The 19,973-nt window shown below is 41.2% G+C and overlaps 1 protein-coding gene across 1 annotated transcript in view; it reads left to right on the forward strand.

Annotated features, from left to right (window-relative positions):
• Nucleotides 1-19,973, forward strand: part of spryd3 (SPRY domain containing 3) — an 82,963-nt gene that overhangs the window by 11,095 nt on the left and 51,895 nt on the right. The window contains exons 4-7 of the mRNA XM_016283954.1: nucleotides 380-455; nucleotides 9,253-9,377; nucleotides 9,593-9,728; nucleotides 10,746-10,970. Of these exons, the coding sequence (XP_016139440.1) occupies nucleotides 380-455; nucleotides 9,253-9,377; nucleotides 9,593-9,728; nucleotides 10,746-10,970 (562 nt within the window). The remainder of the gene's footprint in view (nucleotides 1-379; nucleotides 456-9,252; nucleotides 9,378-9,592; nucleotides 9,729-10,745; nucleotides 10,971-19,973) is intronic.

The following is a 19,973-nucleotide window of genomic DNA, read 5'->3' on the forward strand; positions in this document are numbered from 1 at the left end:
TATATATATATATATATATGCATGTGTGTATATATATATATATATATATGCATGTATATGTATGTATGTATGTATATATATATGCATGTATATGTATGTATGTATATATATATATTCAAGTAGTATTATTGAAGATCAGTAGCATTGACAGCTATGATTTAACTTGATCTTTCTGAATTACTTCTGGCTTGAATCCTTAGAAAATAAACTGCTGTTCGGTCTCCAAAAGTAGCTCTCACCCATATCATTGTGAAACATGTAGAAACACAACGTGATTTCAACAGCTAGTCCACACATCACTGGACATTTTAATAATGTACCTATAGCAACAGTGCTCTGGTTATTGGAGATTAAGCTTTTTATTACTTCCCTGCTGTAGTTACCAAGGGAACTCTGATGAAGTTGGCTGCTACGTGGCTCCACGCCCCTTATCAAAGGGAAACTGTTACTTCGAGGTAAGCAGCACACCTATGTTGTCAGGTTGCTAATAACATTAGAATCATTTAAACACCCTTTCTATTGCCTTTGTTAGGAAATCCAGTCACCTAAGTACTAATAACTTTATGTAACTGTATGCACACAGATGTCAAGTCAAGTCATTTAAACTATTTTAACCTAGTGTAATTTCGTGGATTTCCTATATTGTATGCCTCAGTCACACTTTTTTTTGATGTTTTTAATTGTCCAAATGTTTGACTTTCATCTCGCCTTTGACTATCATTCATTTCACAGCAGTTTGAACTAATCAGCATACCATGTCAGGGCTTGACATTAAGCATTCTCATGTGGTTGTATAAAAGTTACTTGCCCGTAGAGAAAAAAAGACATTTAAATTGAGTTATAAATCTAATTATTTATTGTAGTTATACAAAACATAGTATAGTGTTTATATAGAGTATATGTCGTAGATTTTGTGAGCATGTCACATTTAGTTTTAGTTAAATTTTTCTTTTTAAATAAAATATTAAACAAAATAATAAAGTGAAATCAGTATCAACAAAATTAATCTTTGCAATGCAGAGGAAACACAGAAGCTGCATCTGAAGTGGAATAGATATATTTACTCACTGTTTAATGCAGCTCTGAGGGACATGGAATGCTTTAAACTGTGGTTACAAATGAATAAATAATGTTTTGATACACAAAACGTTGAATACTGATATTTGAAATTATAAAAAAAAATAAAACAAAAAAAACTTTAAATGTGAAATAAAAACCGCCAGTAGGTGGCATCAAGTCACTGTTAATAAGCGAGTCATTGCGATTGAACCGAATCATTTAAACGATTGATTCATTCAGGAACAAAACACCGTCATGTTGCTCAGAGACGCAAAACAGAGCTGTGGCTGTGTTTGGAATTATTTCTGTTGGCGAAATAGAACAAAAACAGGCAATATGGTGTCTAAAACGTAAGTCTCTTAAAGGGTTAGTTCACCCCAAAATGAAAATTCTGTCATTAATCACTCACCCTCATGTCGTTCCAAACCCGTAAGACCTTCGTTCATCTTCAGAACACAAATTCAGATATTTTTGATGAAATGTGAGAGCTCTCAGACCCTGCATAGACAGCAATGCAACTGTAATGTTCCCAGGTCCAGAAACGTAGTAAGGACATCGGTAAAACAGTCCATGTGACATCAGTGGCTCAACTTCTGTTTTGCGAAGCTATGAGAATACTTTTTGAGCACAAAGAAAATAATAATAACATAATTTATTTAACAATTCTTCTCCCCCGAGTTACGTCTTCCGCCATTATCACAGAGTATCACAATGCATACGCACACTTTCCCCAAAGCGTAAACAACGCTGGAGATTACGTTCATGCGTGCGCTTTCTCCCCCGAACGTAAACCACGCTGATTATGTCGATTACGCTCTTGGGTACTCTCCAAAATGGTGGAAGGCATAACTCGGGGGAAAAGAATTGATAAATAAATTGTTATTTTTGTTTTCTTGTAGCTTCGCAAAACTGACGTTGAGCCACTGATGTCACATGGACTGTTTTACCGATGTCTTTACTATGTTTCTGGACCTGGGAACATTACAGTTGCGTTACTGTCAACCACGCCTACCTAAAACGGCTCATTCTAACATGCCCCCACATGTCTACATCACGATGTGGGAAGATTTGCATAATGCTGCCCAAATGTTCACGCAAAGAAAGAAGGCGTAACTTTTATTCTCGCTGTAGTATTGGCGTTGCCACCACCGCCATGTCGTGAAGGCGCTGTGTGTTTTGTTGTGAAAGCGAAACTACTTTGTTTGGTCTTCCAAAAGAGGACGATATCCGCTTCGTCATGCCTGGAGCTGATCCGTGCTGGTCGCTGAGGAAATACATCAACTTCGCGCTGTGGATCGCCGGATCGGCTTTCCCCGTGGCCAAAGCAGAGTCCAGCCCGGGGTCGTCACATGTGGTTGCCGCAAGCCCGCCCGCCCGCCGCCGCTCACTCAAGCTGGCCTCCGCTCACTCTAGGCTGCCGTCCGCCACTCTCTCTAGCCGCCGACCTCCGCTCACTCTAGCCAGCCGTGTGTGATGCTGTGTTTTGTTGTGAAAACGAAACTACTTTGTTTGGCCTTCCAAAAGAGGACACAACTAGAAATCAGTGGTTAAGTTGTATTTACAACACTGTTCTAGAACAGTCCAATCCAAATATTCCAATGTGTCCAGCGCATTTTATGGAAGACTGTTTCCTGATCCTGGTAGAGTAGACTACAATTCTGGCTGTTCTGACTCACGATTAGTCATTATAGTGTATAAGTCATTATAATCCGTAATTATGTCCCCACTGGATGCAACAAATGCCTCGTTTATAATGGGTTTGAATGTTTTTGTCTCGTCGCTCCGGCCGGGACAAGGCATCACAATATGGCAAGGGGCGTAACATTTCCATCACACGCTTGAGGTATTCGGCCAATCACAACGCACTGGATAGCTGGCCAATCAGAGCACACCTCGCTTTTCAGACCGATGAGTTTTGTAAAAATCGACGTGTTTCGGAAAGGCGGGGCATAGAGGAGAAACAATAATGTACAGTATGTGGAAAATAATGTGTTTTTTGAACCTAAAACCGCTTAAACACATTTAATTACACGCTCGATCTTTGTGTGATATTGTTTAACTATATGAAATGATATAAATATTTACATTTTCTGCCCCCATATCTTGAATTTTCTGATCATTCTTCATGCATTTTAATACTGAATCATGCAGTGAAAGAATGCACACGTTCACTAGTCTAACCCAGTGTTTCCCAACCTTTTTTTAGTCGCGGCACCCTTTGGAAATTTTAACAAATTTGTGGCACCCTACAAAATTAATTTAAATTCATTTTGAATTAATTAAGTTACAATACTTGAATTTCTAACTTCGATATGATACTTTGAAAAGTATAGATATTCGGTAAAGCAGGAAAGAACTGCAGAATATACTGTCATACAGATATTTTTTATATTATTAAATTGTATTGTCCATCAATGGTGGCAATCAGTAGGCTAATTTCTAATGAAGAGACCAATTTATATGACAGATTTTAATGTAGGCTTTTATTCATATGTAAACATTGTTTAATTACCATTATAACTAGATATCTCACAAATTTTTGTATTTACGGTGGGGTAATGTTTGTTGCAGTAGCATGAATTAGCTTGATTTCAAACTTTGAATTGAATAAAAAATGACAAGTAAGCAGTCAGTAATAAAATAAGAACAAATAAAGAAATTACTAATGATAGCACAAATAAAAAAGAATGATAGGCCTACAAATGAAATAAATTGCTTTTTAGGTTTTCAGGTAGGTCTAACAGTAGGGCTATTAAGAGATTTAGGTTTTTTGTTGTTGTTTTTTTTTAACCAATTATCCAAATAATGTTTAGTCCTAGAAAGCTATTATTATCAGTACACGTGAGCATAACATAGCGGTTAGCAGATCATGAATGAGAGGGCAGCGTTACCAGAGTTGCCCATATACCACACTATGTTACAGCACAGTAGGGCTATTGCAAACAGAAACAATACTGTACTACATCGATGTTTCCTGTCGGCTCGATTTTTGAGTTCACTTTGCTGTTCCGATGAGCATGAACGGTATACGAGTGGAGCGACTGAGCGGAGCACACACATGCATAGAGCGGGATAATACGCAGAGCATCACACCACGTGAAAGTGAATCCTGAGTGATGAACTAATTTTCGGCAGCCGGAATTTTGGTGCATCTCTAATTATTGGCGACATCAGAAATGGATATTATATGTTTTTTGAACATTTTAGCAATTTAAAGATATTAAAAAAGGATTTTTTACATGGCACCCCTGCTCTCGACAGACGACACCCCGGTTGGGAAACACTAATCTAACCTAGCGGGATAATACGCAGAGCATCCCACCACGTGAAAGTGAATCCTGAGTGATGAACTAATTTTCGGCAGCCGGAATTTTGGTGCATCTCTAATTATTGGCGACATCAGAAATGGATATTATATGTTTTTTGAACATTTTAGCAATTTAAAGATATTAAAAAAGGATTTTTTACATGGCACCCCTGCTCTCGACAGACGACACCCCGGTTGGGAAACACTAATCTAACCTAGTGGACTTCTTTACGTAGGCCTAATGTATGCGTGCACTCTGTAGGTGTGTTTTGTTTGATTTTTGCAATATAGTCGATAATGTCAAATCACACATCGTTAAAACAACAATTACGATATTATCGCAGACGATATATATCACACACCCCTATAACAAACGCTATATCACAAATAAAGACAGATATTATTGTTTTTGGTATTAACATTTTCAAGTTACTTGTCCGATTGGGCAAGTAAATTTCTCTTTCACTTGCCCATCCAAAACATTCACTTGTCCCGGACAAGCGTTAATGTCGAGTCCTGCATGTAAATTTTTGGAAAGAAAATGAGCTTTCACAAGTGAATGCTGTTTGAAAAACTTAGTAATCAAGATCTTTTATGACAGTTTTGATAATTATTAACGACTGATTTTGTCCAAATCAGGTCATGAAATCGTTCTGAGCTAAAATCACTAACAAATTTATGGCTGTCAACAACCACTTCCAAGAGCTGCTAGTAATCTGTTTTTAAAATGTGTAATGCTTCCTGTGTCCATGCACATCACAATAGACACTGCCCTTTGAGTTGATATGCTCAGATAGCACCGTTACCTCTCTAGCAACTTTGCCATAAAATCCAGTTTGGAAAAGAAGCTCCCAGGTGATTAAGTACCGGAAAACTCGCAGGGATTGGGCTATAAATTAGTCTTTGGGAGAGGGCAAGCGTTATTTAATTTATGGAGCGTAGCAGACGCTGCCTGGATGTGTATCTGAGGCAGGAGACAGCTCTGATGGGTTTTCTGCTGCTGGCAGATTGAGCTGGTGTGATGAACTTCCTCTCTGGGGGATTGGAGCTGGAAAGTAACACCCTGTATGAAACTCAGATGAGTCCTACGGAGAGCCAGTGTTTTTTTTTTGTTTTTCTTTTCAAATATAGGTTTTGTCTTCTTTGTACTTTGATGAAAAAGCCTTTAAATGTAGTCAATATTTTGTCATTTTTAGTCAATTTAAAATGCATATAATGATAAAAACTAATTTAATAATTTATTAATTGAAACTTCTTATCAACATAAAGTATTAGCTACTTTTTAGAAGTTGCTGTCTTATGTATTCTTCCACAGAGATTATTATTAAGTTTCTGTGTTTTTGTGACCATTTAGGAGACCGTTGCATTATATTTAGCATGCAGTGTTGTGGTAGTGACTCATTCATAACGAGAGCTGCATGTTTTACTTATTGTTTGTGCAGATGTAGGTTGTGATAATTAGGGCTGCCCTCGACTAAGGATTTTTCTGGTCGATTAGTAGTCGTTCATTTGAAGCATTAGTCGACTAATCGCACATTTATTAATAAACAATTTAAATCATTATAATAAGCCTTTAATTGCCTACATAGCCTAAGCTCTCAAGCACACTTATAAAGCTTGCCACAACGAAGCTAATGATTATGAATGTGTCGGGGAAAAACCGTAAGGAGGCTGCATTAACATTTTAATAATGTATTGATAAACTGTGCTTTCCTTGTTTTCAGTTTAAGGGATGAAGTCGGTGACACTGACTCGTCATCTCCACAGTAGTGGACGCACCTGTATGCATGTTTCATACGGATTACATAATCAGAGAATATTTGTTTTCCATTTGAATTGGTTCATTTGAAAGTAGACATTTTGCTCTCTATAGATACATTTTTTTCATGTCTGTAAGACAAATATACATGGAGTTTCGCACTCAAGTTCACAGAGACATAGACGCCAGAGAGCTTATCCTGTTTGCTTTCATTATTTCACAAAAGCGCAGTGTTTTGTTGTTATTGTGAGTGCACATAAATAAACGTAGAGTCTTTACAGATTCGAAAGATGTATAACTCCTATCTGTATGACCAAAAATAAGTATTTTAAGAGCATGTGAGAGCACCGGCGCCTCCATCTGTCCTGCAGTGAGCGTGCTTCTACACTCCACACAGACACTTCAATAGCGCACATTTTTCTAGGTTAGCCTAACATTAGATTGAGTGGCCATGTAAAACAGCTAATACTTACATATTTCAGATGATAAGCCACATTTGAGTTCAATGAATGATAGGCTAGCATTTGGGTGTCCTGCCCGATGTACTAGCCTACCACATAGACCAGCCGTTAACGATCTGTCCGTCACGGACTGCGTGACTTCGCCTGTGGATATGTTTTTTTTTCTTCTTTTTTGCGACTAAAAAAATTTTGGTTGACTATTAGTGGGAAGCCCTAGTGATAATAACTATAGGGATGCACTGAATGTTCAGCAACTGAAATTATTTGTCCGAAAATAGCCAAAAAATCTCTTTCGGCCAAATAAGCGAAAAGACCAAATAAATTGTACCGAACAATGGCGTGACGCGATCAAATAGAGGCGTGCACTAATGCAGCAAACATGTTGGCAGTATGGAAGCATTTAAAACTGTCCGAGAAAGACACAAAAATCATTACAAGCACCGACAGCGAGAGACTGTTTCGCACTGCATCTCATGTCTTCAATAAAAAGAGGAAGGGGTGGTTACTGTATGATGATTGAAATCGTGAAATGGCCTTAAACAAATAAACAGTAGAACGTTATGTTTTCTAATACACACACAAATTGCATTTATTCTGAGAGTGCCGCATGAGCTCATGGCGCTATCTTCTTGTTAGACAGGGTTCAAAGTGCAAGGAAAATCTGCGCTGAAACAGTGTTACTCATTAGTTGCTCAGTAACGTTTTTATGAATTTTTACAAGGCATTTTTACAACTCTTATCAGGATCCTTATGATTAATATAAATTTCAAAAGAACATCATTTATTTAAATGGAAATCTTTTGTAACATTATACGTCATTACTGTCACTTTTGTTCAAATTAGTGTATCCCCATGTATTAAAATAAAAACAAAATTTTTTTTTTAATTTTTTTTTTTTTTTTTTTTTTAAATCTTATCGATCCCACCTTTGAACAGTAGTGTTTGTTAAATTAATTAATTCTGTTATGATATAATACTTTTATTTTTTTTTTAGATCTTAGTCTAAAACCAAATTTTTATCAGTAATTATAGGCAATCCACATCCAGTTGATTTTTGTTGATTTTCATACCCATCCTTGTTGTCTCTTAAATCAAGGAGTGTTCTGTAAAATCTGAGTCTGTGTTTTGGTTCTGCCCATTTTTTAAGGAATTAATGAGACTGTAACATTTATTCTAATTTAATAATCTTATTTGTAAAAAAATTCTCAAAGCAAATATCTCAGACCGGACTGTATCGCAATCTTGTTGACCAATAGCGTCACTCAGTGCGTGATTGTGCACCCTGGGAATATCCGCAGCCAGTGGGAATGAATGTGACATCTTCAGCAGCGAGCTATGAGTAATCAATAAAGAACTCGCTCTTGCCTTATACATTCTCTACATCACCTGATGGTGACGCAGAATTCTTCAGATTGGCTAAGTCTGGGAACTTTTTTCCCTTCTTCTCCATAAAGGTCATCTGCCAGTCGGGATTTGCGTCAGCGTCGTCCTCATGTTTCCTCATTACATTTTCACAGGGGTTTCATTTCAGCCCCTGTGGGCAGGGAAGTCAACGCTCCATCAAAATTGGACCGTGTTGCCGCACCTTCACTGCCTGTTTCAACACTGAAGTGCCATACAGTGATTAACCTCTGCTCTGTTTTCTCAGGGTGCTCACGTGTGCATGTGCAAATCAATTTTGTCCTTAGTCAAGTGGAAATATCTCTATTAGTGTAATTGATTATTTTCCCTGGAGCTCCGGCGTGGAATTTTGTAGCCACAAGGTTCATGGCACGGTTCTTTGTTGAAGCTGTGGTAAAAATAATTTAGTGCCCTTAAATTAATCATTGTGCACTGTATTCGCAGCAGGAAAGGCTTTAAATCCAGCAGCAAGCTTTTGTATGTAGGGTATTAGAATTTACAGTCGCTTCTCAAAGCTTGGAAAGCAAATCCTCGAAAGAGACAACCAGGAAGACTTGGACTTAAACCTGTGGGAATCGTTGGGGTCCTTTTTCTACACCCGTGTGTGGTTTTGGCTGGGGGTGCAGAGTTAAGTTTAGTTTGTAGAGCAATAACGGTAAATTTGTCTATGCTTGCCCCCTCCGAGGGTACGGCTGCAATTGTTGAGTCACATGCATTGGGATTAATCAATTTTTTTTGCATGATAGTCCCTCAAGATCAACAAATCTTATTCCATGTTGAATTTTCAATGAAACCAATCGCTCTGTCTGTCTGAGAACTTGATTTATGATCATGAGAAAATTTAACAAATGAGCTTTGGTAGTCCTTTCCAAATTTCTTAGCTGTATGTTGAAAATGTACTAGCTCTGAGGAGGTTGCCGTGAAGAGGGTGTGGAAGTTGTTCTCGAGATGCTTTGCATACAAAGGGAGAGATAAGTAGTAGCCGGGACGTTCAAATTCTTAATAGCAGGTTACCTGACATTTCCATCCTGTGACTCAGCCTAATGCTTCTTGTTAACTGTTGATTCCAACACCGTCTGTTATTTTGGAATCAGTGCCGCTCGTGACGCACATTACCGGTGGCATTTGCTTAGAAGTCCCTGAAAGCCGTCTTTTGCCCTTTAGTCATTTCAGAACAAACTGTCATAAAAAAAGCAGAACTGGTTAGCTGTGCCGCACGTATACAGATGCCCATGTGTTTTTAATGGTTTTTATGCTTCTTCAAGGTGACCATTATAGATACTGGGGTGAGAGGGACGATTGCTGTTGGGCTGGTTCCCCAGTATTACAAACTTGACCATCAGCCTGGCTGGCTTCCACATTCAATAGCTTACCATGCCGATGATGGAAAGTAAGTTCGTTTTTTTTTTAATTTGTTGTCTTGTTTAAATATTTAAGGTATTTTGATAGATAATTTATTAAATTGTTCTTTTAAACAAAATGTGTTTTTTGTCAACTTTGTTTTGTTGGTTGCCTGGTGACATTTTTTTGATTCAAGATCACTTCTTTTTTCCATGAATCTTTCCAGTTGTATGTCATTGATGACTCTATCTCTCCTGTTCACAGGCTTTACAATGGTAACCCCGTCGGCCAGCAGTTTGGTCCTAAATGTAACCGTGGTGACCGAATCGGTTGCGGTATCTATGCAGACACTTTCGATGCCGGACTCCTCACTGTGTTTTTTACAAAGAATGGCAAGGAAGTGAGTCTCCATGCCTTGGTATCAAAGTCACAGCACATGTCACCAATTTACAGTAATGCTAATGCAAATACTTAGTGTATTGCTGATGAACACTGCTGTTGAAAATTATGGAGTCAGTAAGTAACTTACATTGTCATAAAAAAAATCTTTAAAAGAATGCTAATCTTTAAAAGTATCACAGTTTCCAACAAAAAATGTAGCAGCACAACTGTTTTCAACATCACAATAATAAGAAGAAATGTTGCTGGAGCACCAAATCAACAGGAATAATGATGCTGAAAATTCAGCTTTGCATCGCATGAATAAAATTACATTTTTAAATATATTCAAATAGAAAAGTTATTTTAAATTTTAATAATATTTCACAATATGTTTTTACTGACCAGATAAATGCAGCCATGGTGAGCAAAAGAGACTTCTTTTAAAAACTTTTAAAAATATTACTGACCCTGAACTTTTGAATGGTAGTTATGTTGACTGTATAAAATATATCAATGAACTGACATTTATAGATGATTTAGGTTAAATTAAATTTAAGACTTATCTAAGTTTAAAGCTTCTAAACATCCCTTTAATTCTGTATTTACATAAATAATCAAATTGCAAAATAAAACAGTGTTAAACACATTTAATTAATTGCAAGTGTTAACTTTGCCAACCCTATGTAAAAATAATTAGACACTATAGATTTAAGCATTCTTTAGCTAATCACATAACATCTGCATCAAACTATGAGTTCTGTAGTCTATTGTGTGTAATGGTTTTGTTTATTACTCCATTACAGTGGTTACAAGAATCTGTAGAGATAAAGTCTTTGAACACACAATAGTCTAGTCTTCAAATTGAGGGTTGTTTTCTGATGACTGGTTTTCCTGCAGGCCAGATAGTAGGGTCAGGAGTGATACAGACATCATTTCAAAGAGCAGTCTTTATTCTCAGTTATAATGTGCTGTAAAATAGTGGTTAACTTTATGGAATGCTTTAACAGAGCTCTCTTTATGTGTGTGTGAATGGAAGGTGGGGTCAGTGGTGGTGCCGGTGGCTCCAGATGGGCTTTTCCCTGCCATTGGCATGCACTCCCTCGGCGAGGAGGTACGGTTGGACCTGCAGGCAGAATGGGGTTCGGAGGAGGAGGACAGCGTCATGATGGTGGACAGCCATGAGGATGAATGGGCACGCCTGTATGATGTCAGAGTCAGCGGCACGGTGAGTGGGGGATGGCCATCGAAAACCAAACCAAATGTGAAACCAATGAGTTTCATAATCATTTTTGCCTCTGTAGGTCTGTGGAAAATGTTATGAGTTAAGTGCCGGCATGGTGATAGACTGTAAAGTAAACCATATTTTACGCTGGGTTAATTGGAAGTCATGTATTGTTAGGAATTAGTGGTGCTTGCTAAGGCAAGAATCAATATTCCAGTTGCCATATTTAGGCTTAAGGATTGTAACGAACCCTGAACCTTGGCGGACATGAATGATGACGTTTCGTGGCTCATTTCTGAGCAGTTGAATGTACAATTTTCGCCCGGTGGCTGAGAAAACGGGCTCAGAGGTTTGCACTAAAAGAGGAACATGAGCTATATCTAGACACTTTGTGGTGGTGATTTTTGCACAGGGAAGTACCAGTTTGCAATACCTTGGTATTGCACAGTATTCACGGTTCCTAATAGAATGTCTCAGAATTTCTTGGCGCCAGTTACATGGCATTGTACTCAACCACATATTTACATGGCAATGCCGTCAACCAGAGCGTCATGACCATGTTTTCCTGGTAAGAGAGGATCATAGCTGTTTTTCATAGCTGTAGAATTCTGATTACCACCCACATTTGTTTTTACTTGTAAAATCAAATCCTGCTAGTTTTATTCAAACTTTTGTCATACACCAACCATTCAAAAGTATGGGGGTCAGTAAGATTTTTAATCATTTGGAAAGAAGGCTCTTGTGTTCACCAAGTTTGTATTTGGTCAGTAGAGTAAAAATAGTAAAAACGTGAAATATTATTACAATTTAACAGCATAATTACTCCAGTTTTTAGTGTCACATGATCCTTCAAAAATCATACTAATATGCTGATTTGATGCTTAAGAAAAAATACTTATCATTATCAATGTTGAAAACAGTTCTGCTTAATACTTTTTTTGGAAACCATCATACATTTTTAAGGATTCTTTGAATATAAAGTTCAAAAGAACAGCAGTTATTCGAAATGGAAGCTTTTTGTAACATTCTAATTGTCTTTACTGTCACTTTTGATCAGTGTAATGCATCCTTGTTGAATAAAAGTGTTAATTTCTTTTCAAAAGAAAATCTTGCTGACCCCAAACCTTTGAAAGGTAGTGAAGTTCTAACATTATTGCAATAAATATTGTCTGTGTTCCCAACATCCAAGCCTTTTAGTGTTACTTTGATGTAATCCCTGCTTAAAATATTTTGAACCATCATATCTCACAGGTTTTCCCCAATAAATTATGACAGGAATGATGTAAATCCAAAAACCACACATTACTTTACTTCCTGTCAGCCATTTACCAAGTTGAAATTATCATCATTCCTAGAAAAAAACAACAACACCTGGAGGAACGCGGTGATAGAGGAGTCTGCCGAACCCCAATGCGTGTGCGGTTGTGACTGAGTGGAGGGAATTGCTCGCTGGAGGCAACGTGTTTTCACTAGTAATTCCTCAGAGTAGTGTTTAGATAAAGTTGAAAGGAACAAGCAGTCGTGTGTTTGGATTGGTTATGGCGCAGAGACCTCCCAATAGAGTGAGACATCGTGCTCACCTTCCCATCTGATGCCCTGAACCTTCTTTGGCCAATTAATGCTGTACTGAGGTCATGAAAGCATTCGGCATAAAGTGCCGCACTGTTGTTATGCTTCACTGGGCTGATGGCACGAACTGGGCAGCGCAGGCCAGAAATGACACCAGACCATCTTGTAAAAACTCAATAAGAGGACTTACGAGGTGCCAAGGAATCTTTTTGCCTTTCTAAAATGTGGTTTTCTCAGTTGTGTGCCTTCTCTGTCAGTCCCGTTGGCTTGGCGAGAGGGTGTTCCAAGACTTAAAGACTCTGCTGATAAGGGCATGTTTTAACAAGAACCCAAAAACGTTGGTAGATGGAACCAAGTGCGAATGCCCACGTGGTTTAGTTTCCACTGAGTTCGTTTCTTTCAGAATTAGCAATCTCGCTACAAGATGGATTTTGTGCAAAGCACACGCCGTCAGCGGCATGCCAATAATAAAATGATTCTTTTGTATGTTTAATAGCTGAGGTTCGCCAGGCAGCTTTTGAAGATGCTTATCTCCTACTCTTCAGGCACGATCTAATGTAAACCAAGACTTAGAATGTTCTTTCACAGTCTGTCCATTTTGTAGCCTGTCTCCGACGGATCCAACATGCCGTCTGCGGCTTTCAGAACATCACCAGTCATTCCCTCCATTTATGGAGTAGCTCTTGTCTTTCAGTGATAGTTGGTAGGAACACATTTCCATTTTGTGGTAAAATGATTTAGAAATGTCTGTCTTTCAGTAAGACATTTCAGTAAGACATAAAAACAAATGTATTACAGTATTAGTACAGATAATCAACATCAGTGTCTTAAATAATCTTTGTTTATCAAACCAAAGGGGTTTTTCGCGACTTTTATAGGATGTCACCATAGAACAGTGCAATGAATTTAATAGGGACGAACCTCAAGCATTCTGTCATCATTTAATCGCTTTGGAATACAATTCAATTCAATTCAAGTTTATTTCTATAGTGCTTTTCACGATGCAAATCATTGCAAAGCAGCTTTACAAAAAATTAAAGACGCTACATTATATTTAGTAATAGCTTATCAGTGGTGACTATCTCAAGTTGATTTCCATTATAGCAAAATTTTGAAGTTTTGTATGTTGTTAGAGGGTTGGTATCATTTGAGGTCTTCTGAGGGGTTGGCATCATCTTTTCTCAGGTGTTCGGTCTTTTCAGGTCTTGTCTTTGTAAGGTGCTGGATCCAAACTGAAGCTTGTGTAATTCCTGGCATCCCGTGGAATAAACAGAGAAGGTAGAATACAAAATTATTTATTTATTTAAAGGGGTCATATGACACCATTTAATGTTTTCTTTTGTTTTTGGAGTGTTACAAGCTGTTCGTGCATATATAAGATCCGTAAAGTCGCAAAGATTATAGTCTCAAGCCCAAAGAGATAATCTTTCTATAAGTTAAGACTCATTCATGCCTTCCTAAAACGCCTCATTCAAACATGTCCCCACAAAGTCACTGTGTTGGAAGATTTGCATAACACCGCCCAAATGTACATGCAAAGAAAGAAGGCGTAACTTTTATTCTCGTCAAAGTGTTTTTGCCACCACCATGTCGTGGAGATGCTGTGTGTTTCCATATATGGTAAGGGGCATAACATTTCCATAACACGTTTGAGGTATTCGGCCAATCACAACACACTGATAGCTGGCCAATCAGAACACACTGTGCTTTTCAGAATGATGAGCTTTGTAAAAATCAGAAAGGCAGGGCAAAGAGGGGCAACAATGTACGGTATGTGGAAAATAGTGTGTTTTTTGAACCTTAAACCATGTAAACACATTGTGCTACACCAAACACACAAAGTAATGTTCTTTTCATATGACCCCTTTAAACTTTGCATGGCATCGAGGGATTGACGTCAGTGACACCAAACCCTATTGGTCGTTGTGTGTCTTGTAATTAATTGTGACATGGAAAGCTTTAAAGGGGTGGTTCACTGTTTTTTTTCTAGGATTGATTGTGTTTGTGGGGTGCAGTCTAACATGTGTAAATGCTTAGTTAAAAAAAAAAAAAAACATTATTTTTCACATAATTTACCTTTCTTCCACACCGCACTGTCCCTTCTCTGAAAAATGCACTGATCATTTCCTTCTTTTATGAAGCCCCTCCCTCGGAAATAGGTGATGGGCTCTGATTGGTTAACTAGCCCAGTGTGTTGTGATTGGCTAAACCGCCTCTAGTGCGTGTCTAAACGTCCCACCCCTCACCTCAGCGGCATGTGCTCCGGTTGTATTATAAACAGCGGCGGCGTTAATATTGCGTATTAGTTTGAGCCCGGTTGAGAAGCAGAGGATATTATTGAAGAGGATCACGCAAAACCTTTGCAAGTACAGCTTTTAATGGTAGGCCTATGGGTTTTTTTTGTCTCATACTTTTAGATGCGCTGTTATTTGTAAATGCTGCTGCTTATGTTAGCTTTTAATATACGGTTTTATCCTGATTAAAGCTTTAATAGAGTACGGCAACTGCACGCGCGTCCATGTTTAACGCTTCTCATAGCTATGTGAAAATTAATTTGAACAGTTAATTGTTATAGCTGAGCTGAATGAGAGAGCGATAGAGAGAGAGAGAGATGCAGAGCGTGTGCAGACTAGAGCAGGGGAACGCGAGGAACAGGATTGAGAACTGCTGCTTTAGAACATTGAGGCCTCCCCGCCTCCGTGAATCCAAGATTTCCTTGACCTGGTAGACGGAGGCTGTTCGAAGGTCTCTGGAGGAGAAGGCTCCGCTGGTTCCGTGAGTTCTGGTGCAGAAGGAGAGAAGGGGTTTAGGAGGGATACGTGAAAAGAAGGGTGAATTCTGTACTTGGGTGGGAGTTGAAGCTGGTAGGTGACCTCATTTATCTGCCTCTGTATCGGGAATGGACCGATGTAGCGGGGACTCAGCTTCTCGCACAGCAGGTGGAGGCGCAGATCCCGGGTTGATAGCCATACTTGGTCTCTAGGCTGGTAGGTGGGAGTCGAGGAACGCTGGGTGTCCACGAAGGTTTTGTGCCTCTGCACTGCATGTTGAAGGTGGACTTGAGCTGAGTCCCACACTCTCTCGCTCGCTCGGAACCAGTAGTCCACAGCTGGGACCTCCGATGGTTCTTCAGTCCATGGGAAGAGTGGGGGTTGGTAGCCAAGTATGCACTGGAAAGGTGTGAGTCCGGTGGAGTTTTGTCAGAGGGAGTTTTGTGCATACTCAGCCCATGGGAGGAGGCATGCCCAGCTGTGCTGGTCGTCTTGGTAGTATGCCTGGAGGTAACGCCCGAGTTCCTGGATCTTGCGCTCAGTCTGGCCGTTAGTCTGGGCATGATAACCGGAGGACAAGCTCACCCCTAGCAGTTGGAAGAACGCTTTCCAAATGTGGGAGATGAATTGCGGACCGCTGAGACGATATCCTCTGGGACTCCGTAATTCCTGAAGACGTGTGAAGAGCGACTCGGCAGTTTCTAGCGTCATGGGTATTCCCTTGAGGGGAATTAGTCTGCAGGCTTTCGAAAAAAAAGCTACTGCCACTAAAACGCAGGTGTTGCCATCAGAGTTGGGTAAGTCTGTTACGAAATCGATGTATGGGCAGTGGCATGAGCTTGCCTACGGGGAGGTGACAAGGGGATTTAGACATGGCACAGACTGAGCACCCTCGGACGTACCTGATGACATCACGGGACATACTGGGCCATCAGTACCAAGCTTGGAGGAGCAAGAGGGTCTGTTGGCTGCCTGGATGTCCAGTGCCCGGTACATTGTGAACTGAGCCCAGAAGGGGTAGTCGCTGAGATGTGGGAACATACGTCTTCCCTTCTGGGCCTCCCAGCGGAGCTGGTTCGGTGAGAGTGGCGGCTTGGATGTCCTTGTTGATATTCCATACTATGGGACTTACAATTAGGGCTGGAGGGAGAATTGGCTCAGGTTCAGAGGGTGCATCTGGTGAGTGCATTTGTGACAATGCGTCCGCCTTACAGTTACGGTTGCCAGGCCGGTAGGTGATGGTGAAGTGAAACCTGGTGAAGAACAGCGCCCAGCGGGCTTGACGGGGATTGAGTCTTTTTGCATCTTGGAGATATTGAAGGTTCTTGTGGTACATAACAACAGTAAAGGGATTATTTGCTCCCTCTAGCCAGTGCCGCCACTCTTCTAGGGCCAATTTAATGGCGAGTAGCTCTCTGTTACCAATATCATAGTTTTGCTCTGCTGGGGTCAGTTTCTTGGAGTAGTATGCACAAGGCTGGAGGCTCTCCATACAGTTGAGACGGCACGGCCCCAACCCAGGGGGAAGATGTGTCCACTTCCACCACAAACGGGACTTGAGGATTGGTATGACGAAGGATAGGGGCCGTGCTGATGGCGGTTTTGAGCTGTTCGAAGGCTTCGTGGGCGCTGGGATTCCAGGACAGGGACTTGGGCTTACCTTGGAGCAAAGAGGAGACGATAGAAGTTTGTGAATCCTAGGAAACTCTGGAGCTCCTTCACTGACTGGGGCCGATTCCACTCCGTAATGGCCTTTACCTTCGCCTGGTCCATTTGAATTCCCTCCTGGCCGATAACGTATCCGAGGAACTGTACGGTGGGGGCGATGGAACTCGCACTTCTTCAGCTTCAGGTAGAGATGGTGTTGGCGGAGCTTCCTGAGGACCTGGTCGGCCTGGTTCCGGGAGTAGATGAGTATATCATCACTGTAAATTATTGCAAAGTCATTGAGAAACTCCCGGAACACCTCGTTCATAAATCCCTGGAAGACAGATGGTGCGTTGGAAAGGCCATACGGCATAACGAGATATTCGTAGTGGCCAGATGGGGTAATGAAGGCTGTCTTCCACTCATCGCCTTCCCAGATTCGAACGAGCTCGAACAGAGCGCAGGTCCAGCTTGGAGAAGATGCGTGCCCCACGGAGTTCCTCGAGAGCAGCAGGGACCAGGGGAAGTGGTTAAGGATGTTTCACAGTCTGGGAGTTTAGAACACGGTAATCAATGCTTAGCCTTAAGCCCCTGTCCTTTTTGCCCACGAAGTAGAAACTGGATGTGGCCGGTGATGTGGAGGGACGAATGAAACTGCCTCCTGGATGAGCCTCCTGCTTACTAAAAACATCCTGGAACACCACATAATCAGATGGGACGGTGGGTGTTTCCAACGACTCGGGACTTTCGATGTGAGTGGAGGCTATTTGAGTCGTGCGAGGAGTTTGAGACTGCTTGGGAAGGGCAGAGATGCAGTGCTGCAGGCAAAACTCGCTCCAGCGAGTTACCTCACATGAGTCCCATCTGATTTCCGGAGAATGGAGAATGAGCCAGGGGCGTCCCAGGATGATATCCACAGTGGGTTCCTCCAGTACCAGAAAGGTGATCTCTTCCTCATGCAGGTTGCCGATCTTGAGCCTCAGCGGAGGAGCTCTGAATTTAACCCGCCCACTCCCTAGCAGTTTTCCCTGGATGGTTTCGACTCTGAGCTCCCGGGCTTGGCGTGTGCAGGGCAAGAGAAGACGTTTTAGTAGGTTCTGCGAGATGAAGTTGCCTGAGGAGCCCGAGTCGACGAGGGCAGGGATTGTAATGGAATGATCTGGAGTGAGGAGTTGCACTGATAGTATGGAAAGTTTGGAGATTTCAGGTTCAAATTGAAGGGTACTCACCTCTGGACGTGGGGGTCGGACAGGGCAGGTTCCGATGTAATGGTCCGTGGCCGCGCAGTAGAGGCAGAGTCCTGCCGCGAGGCGGAGAGCGTGTTCAGAGGGAGAGAGCCTTGTAGAGTCCACCTGCATGGGCTCTGGTACTGGGGAACTGGCTGTGGGTGCTGCTGGAGTGTGGCAGGCTGATATGATGGGTGATATGCTGGGTGATACGATTGGCTTTTGACATTAAGTTTTCCAATCCAAAATTGTCATCATAAATCGCCATCTGAGTGCGGATTCGGGGATCCAATCCCTGTCGATAAGCGCTGAGCAGCGCTGCCTCGTTCGATCCGCTGGACGTCACCAGCGTTCGAAATTGCAGTGTGTAATCGTGGATGGGAGGGGCGCCCTGGCGCAGCCGCAGTAGTTGGTCTGACACTGAAAGCTCTCCTGTAGCATAGCCAAACACTTCCTTGAAATGGTTAGTAAATGCTTCATAAGAATGAATTATGAGGCTATTGGCATTCCATATTGCCTTCGCCTACATTAATGCTCTGCCAGAAAGGAGTGAAATCAGAAAGGCTACCTTGGTGCGCTCCGTTGTGAATTTCTGCGGCTGCATTTTGATAAACAGCGCAACCTGAAGGAGAAAGCCACCACACTCAGCTGCATCACCTGCATAGGAAGGAGGCATGACCATGGGACTAACAGAGGCAGTTTGAGGAGCTGGTGCTGGCATGAGAGTGGTACGGAGTGCATTCACCAGCTCCTCGAGGACATCCGCGGGAGTGGAAGGTCGGGGATCCATGGAGGTGACTGTATTGGTCCGGTCTTCTGTCACAGATAAAGCCGGAGACAACAGGTTAGAGAATGAAATAGCAGGTTTATTGACAGGAATGGATGTGGCGGATTGACTGAAGCAAAGGCGGGTGAGTATCCAACAGAAATGATAGTTCTAATGGTTCTTAGCCGAGTACTGAATATGGGTTTCTTTGCAGGTATGCAGAGGGTACGGGATCCAGGAGCGAGGGAGATCAGCGTAGGAGGAACCTTGGGAATCTAAGGGTGAGTAGAGACAGGTAAGTAGTATATAATGAGTCTGGTAAAGTTCAGGGAAGTGAACGGTAGCCCGGACAGTGAGTGACTGGAAGGAGTGTGCTTTTGAATGGTGACTTGATTGCAAGTGACAGGTGCGGGGAATTATATATATGTACATTTAGTTTTATTTATGTATTTTTATTTTTTTGTCTTTGTACAACCCGGGCTATCATGTAGATCACTGCTGTCCGGATAAGATTATTACTTTCACAGATGAACTCTGGGAAACTGAAGATTTGCTGACTCCTTCACTTCTTTTTCCAGTTAGCTCGTTGTAAAGCCACTAATTAGCCCATTCCCATCTCATTTAAGTGGTCTTTCTGGGTTATTCTGGAAATTCTGTTTTAAATTTAGCATTAGTCTTACTGGATTTGGCAACTTTAAACAGTACGATGTCTGCCGCCATTTCTGGTTAAAATTAATGCATGAAAATAACATAACTTAAGTGCAGTCACAACCTCAGCCAGCGAAATTTGCAATCAAATGATATGGAAAATGGTGGATTAGCATGGTTTACTCAGATCCATAAATTTTTAGGCTAACCCTGATAGATGTTGCCAACATCTACAGCATGAGCAAAATTGAGCAATGAATTGTCACACATAGGTCACCCCTGTCTTTGTGTGTGTGTGTGTTTGTGTTATGAGAAGGCATTTGGCTGGCTCCGCTGTGTACGTGCGGTTCTATGCGAACGCACGGCAGAGATCAGTTTAGCTGTTACTACAGCAGAGCCTCTGCCCACCGACTAA

The sequence above is a fragment of the Sinocyclocheilus grahami genome, unplaced genomic scaffold, assembly GCF_001515645.1.
Source record: "Sinocyclocheilus grahami isolate Dianchi unplaced genomic scaffold, SAMN03320097.WGS_v1.1 scaffold178.1, whole genome shotgun sequence".
NCBI lineage: Eukaryota > Metazoa > Chordata > Actinopteri > Cypriniformes > Cyprinidae > Sinocyclocheilus > Sinocyclocheilus grahami.